The sequence below is a fragment of the Bombus vosnesenskii genome, unplaced genomic scaffold (assembly GCF_011952255.1).
Source record: "Bombus vosnesenskii isolate JDL3184/JDL3185 unplaced genomic scaffold, Bvos_JDL3184-5_v1.1 scf7180000013311, whole genome shotgun sequence".
NCBI classification, from domain to species: Eukaryota; Metazoa; Arthropoda; class Insecta; order Hymenoptera; family Apidae; genus Bombus; species Bombus vosnesenskii.
The window spans coordinates 218,297-223,538 of record NW_022882959.1 but is presented as its reverse complement, the minus strand read 5'-3'; the positions used below and the strand labels follow the sequence as shown (position 1 = coordinate 223,538).

Genomic DNA, 5,242 nt, shown 5'->3' with positions numbered 1-5,242 from the left:
AGTGACTCGCGCGCGCCACCGATGCTCTCCGTCACCGGCCGAACATACCCGAATATCACCGATCCTTTTCGAAGCCTCTACCGAACGGTTAAGTTAAATATCCGCCGAATTTTTCCAACAATTTCCAAAAATCTTTTATTCAAAATAATCTGGTTTTCAAAATTTTACTTATCGTTATATCTAATCACAGATGAAAAATGTGTTGATTTTATATTTATAAGCAGAATTAGTTTTGTTACAGGGCCATTAGCTTCTTCATCCTGATATCATGCATTTGAATTATTTAATGTTTACGAGAAATTTATACGCTTTTGTAATGGAAAGAATCCATAAAAATTTTCTATTTAATTAGCATTTAAAATTAAAAAGTATGGAAATAACATGTTAATATTAGCGAATAATCGAAATAAATTTTTTTTATGAGGGATGCACATGTGATTGTTTAAGATTACGATTATTTAACTGAAACCGGAGATTGTAATAAAGAATTTTTCAAAAGCTCACCTTTGTATAAAATCTTGTACACTTTGCGAGGGAAAAGCTGCACATCATATTTCCAAAACATTCAATTACGCGTACGTTATTAGCATTTTCTATTCAGTTACGTTGCACTCGGGTTACACGTTCAAATTTCGCGATTGGTCAAAACCAAAAATTAATCCGCTCCAGTGACCAATCAAAAACGCCAAGAATCATTGGCAAGAATAAGATATAATACATACGTTAAATAAGATTATTAACGTAAAGATAAATGGCAAGATCTTTTGCACTGGTATTACGGGTACCGTAATTTCCTTCGCCGCTATAAAAAAATCGCAAAATAAATCCTACTTTGATAGAAACAACAATAAATTCTTTAATTGGTAACAAATAGTTGAGTCAGGTTCAGTCACATGATTTAGTCTGAGGATCATCCCTTATTTCTATCGTTAATAGAGCCATCTATTGTAACGTTATAATACTAACGTTTTTATCATGCGTAAACAAAATGATAATTATCTCTATTAAAATAGAGCAAGAGCTTTCACCATTCTTGAAAATAGTAGAGTGTCAAATTAGTTGTATTCATCATTCTGTGCTTATATCCGCAATTTGTACAAAAAGAGATGAATAACTATGATACATAATAGTAAAGTGTATTAGCTCTGACATAATAAATATAATTTTCTTCCAATTTTTAAGTATAACATTTCGCGTTGTTTGAGCATAACCAATATGTCAGACGTTAAAAGCCTCGAATACCCAACGTTAAAGGTACTTAATACTTTTGTAATTGTGTTATGATCTTTTTGTTCATCTACATAAATTCCTTAGAAACGTTCGAGATCTTTGACAGTTCTTTATCATTTACGAGACTTGCGCTATTTTGTATTAACTTCATGAGCTTTATTATATTTAAATTTACGGAGATCCTGTTACCATTTATATTAATAAATTAATGCGCAATATCGTGTTCATAGGTTCCTTATGAACTCCTTAACAAAAAATTTCGGTTAGCACAAAAGGTCATAGATAGGGAAGCTTCATACGTACAAACAGCAGCTAATGAATTAATAAAGGATAATAAAACCTCTGTTCCTGCTGGGGAGATGAGCCTATTATTAGGTGGAGTTGTGGAGAAACTTCAAACCTTAAAGAGAAAGGCGCACGAATCTATTACAGAAGAGTTGCAAGCAAGCATGGTTTGCAAAAGACGTCTAGAACATTTAAAAGAACACGCCAATACCGCACCGAGTGTTGTGAATCAGTGGCGGAGACAAAGGCTTGATAGAATGCTGATAGAATATTTCCTTCGGAAAGGCTATTATACAACTGCAACTAAATTAGCAGATAGTAGCGAGCTTAGAGATTTAACAAACATAGGTATGTTCGATATTAACGCTACTCGGTATTTTGTGAATATGAATAATATTGTTTGTTTCGTTTCATATTTTTAGATGTTTTTATGGTATCCAGGGAAGTAGAAACGTCTTTAGCAAATCATGAAACTGCAAGGTGTGTTGGATGGTGCTATGACAATCGATCTAAGTTAAGGAAATTAGGAAGTACTATGGAATTTAATTTACGCGTGCAAGAGTTTATAGAGTTAGTAAGGCAGGATAGGAGGCTTGATGCTGTCAAGCATGCTAGAAAATGTTTTACCAATTACGATGATTACCAATTGCAAGAAATTCAATGCTGTATGGGACAATTAGCATTTCCAGCAAATACGTCTCTTAGTCCATATAAAGATTTGTTAGATGAAAAGAGGTAAGTATATTTATTAAGTTATATGTTATTAATTCTTATAATATATGGCATGTATATTTATAAGATATAATATTTACAGATGGGATAGATTAATTGAGCAATTCAGGCATGAAAATTATAGACTTTTCCAATTAGCAACTCAAAGTGTTTTTACAGTAGCATTACAGGCAGGTTTATCGGCATTAAAAACACCTCAATGTTATAGTGCAAACAAAGAAGGGAGAAATCCAAATTGTCCAGTATGCAATGAAGCTCTTAACGAATTAGCTGTTCCATTGCCTTTTGCTCATTGTTCACAGTCTAGACTTGTCTGTAGTATTAGTGGAAAACCATTAAATGAATATAATCAACCAATGATGATGCCAAATGGATATGTATATGGAGAACAAGTAGATAAGCTTGTTTCTTATAAAACATAATTATTAATTTACTAAATTAACTTACTATATTTTATTTTAGGCATTGGAAAAGATGGCTCAAGAAAACAATGGTACTGTAATTTGTCCAAAAACCAAAGAAGTGTTTCCGTATAAAAAGATAGAAAAAGTGTATGTTATGTAAAAATTACTGACTCAAACACACAATTTGTATTATATACAATGCATCTTTCATATTCTAACTTGGAATATTTACTGTTTAATACTGTATACCGATATTAACAAAGGGAATAACTTCTATTTTTAAGGAAATATTTTTTTGCAAATTAATTAATTTGTGATCATCTACTAGAATAAAATGTGATACATATGAATAATGTGTGTTATGGAAAACGTTCTAATTTTTCGATATAAAAAGATATAAAAATTACTATGATAATGTAAGTGGTTATTAAACATGAAATCAGATTTTTGTCCTTACTCATTTATTTAACATCATTTCTACAATAAATTGAACAATTAAAACAATTCCATAAATCTACGTTTCAAGACGCATTTTTTGTAATGTTTGAACTTTGTAAGTATATTACAGTGATTCGTATTTATATTTATACTTTGCATGCCCAAAAATTTTACCATAATAATGGTAAGATTTATGTTGTAACATTGATGTATTCTGGCTCCTACTTTGCTATACAATTTTTTGTTGTTTCTTTTTCATGTAAAAAACAGATGTACCACCATTCAAATACTTTTTAAAGTGAATAATTGTATTGTATATGTCAACGAAGAAAGTCTAATCTACCTAATGATATGCATTAAGCAATTTTAGATGACATATGTCCACAAGTTAATTGATATAAAAATATCCTTTCTACGCTCTACCAGCTTTAAGTTCAATGATTTTCCAACCATTGGTTTTATTGAATTTTATCTATAATTTATTGTCTGAATTGCTTTATGCAGAGGATTGTCCTTCTAGGAATTCGGATTCTATATTTTAGAATAAAATTTGTGGTCAACCTGGGGTACAATATTTGAGGTAATTTATGGTTTACCATTAGCAAGATTTGTTTATATATATATATATATATATATATATATATATATGGTTCTGATAATTTAGCTGAGCATAATTTGAAAGTGTATAGGAATATTAGTTATAATTGTATGTGTGAATTGATAGAAATAGAGCATAAACAGTATTATAAACAGTAAAACAGTATAGCTTACGAGATGGTGTATACAATAAAAATGCAGATTTATAATTGCCACATGTTATTACATGTAGAAGCACTTAGACAGTATTTACAGATTTTACTAACTGTACCAAGACAGAAGTTCATACTTAATGATGTATACTTTTCTCTCTCTTTTTTCTTTTTTTTTTTTTGTTATAGTGAAAATAACATGTGTACACATATGTACATATGAGTTAATACATGTAATAAAATCTATTAAAAGTAACTATACTTTTAATTTTGTCAAATAATAACTTCACATTTATTATAAATAAGGATAAGCAATAAATAATAAAATAGTACACATTATAAAGTAATAATAAGAGAACGCGTCTTTCCACTCAATGTAAAATATGCAGCACTTCGTTTAGATGTAAACAAATAGTAGGTCATGTCATAAGTAATATCGTTTCTTATCTTACTTTAGATAAACTTACGTATCATGTTTCGCTGACATGTTTTTATAGGAACTTCTCCCTTTGTTTTTCTCTAATTATTGAAACAATTAGATCGGTATTTTTCACATTAAAGGAAGTTATAAGATGAGTATCAGCGAAAACTATTTGCAGCATTACATACTATACAAACTTAAAAAAGGCAGTGCAACTAAGGATACTGTTAAAAATGTTTGTAAAGTATACGGTGAACACGTTTTAAATGTGAGAAAATGTCAAAAAATGGTTTCCGAAATTTCCGTATGACGTTTTTGAATTTTCTAATGAACACAGGTCCGGCCGAAGTGTAACGTTCGATGTCGACGCATTAAAGGCTGTGATTGAAGTAGAATCTTCTTAGACTGCTAAGGAAAAAGTAGGTAAATGCATACATGGATGATTAAAAGTAAACGGAAGTATTAATTTTACTCATTGAAAGTTCGTGTCAAAACGCGGCGTTACTTATGCTATGACCTATTTCTTTTTTTCGTAAGTATATGAAATAAATATTATATTAGAGTCTTAGTAAACTTGTTAGACATTATGATATTTCAATTTTACATATTACCTTAGCCTTCTTTTTAATATACAATATGTTGATTGAACAGAAAGCATAGCAAACACATGATATTACATTATAACATGGTAAACATATAGAAATATGTCTAAATGAAAAAAGAGTAATAATTAGAAATACAAAACAAAGTAAATGAAACAAACACATATTATTGTCTTGAATTTTATCGAGATTAACATTAATCATATCATTTCCAAATTACTTCCATTTTGTAGAACATTTTGAATTATTTGAAAAGACAAACACTAATTATCTAATATTTTAATAAAAAAAGAGTTGATATATAAAACTAATACTAAAGTCATACAAAACACAAAATGTGTTTGTAATACAAATATACTTACAAATGTACCTTGTAATAAC

The 5,242-nt window shown here is 29.4% G+C and overlaps 1 protein-coding gene across 1 annotated transcript; it reads left to right on the top strand.

The window, feature by feature from the left end:
* The first annotated feature begins 961 nt into the window (after positions 1–961).
* LOC117234997 (E3 ubiquitin-protein transferase MAEA) lies at positions 962–3,107 on the top strand. Its single transcript, XM_033496608.1, has 5 exons — positions 962–1,254; positions 1,461–1,863; positions 1,938–2,250; positions 2,330–2,639; positions 2,710–3,107. The coding sequence occupies exons 1-5, from the start codon at positions 1,216–1,218 to the stop codon at positions 2,809–2,811; spliced, it is 1,167 nt and encodes a 388-aa protein (XP_033352499.1). The 5' UTR covers positions 962–1,215; the 3' UTR covers positions 2,812–3,107.
* Positions 3,108–5,242: the final 2,135 nt, after the last annotated feature.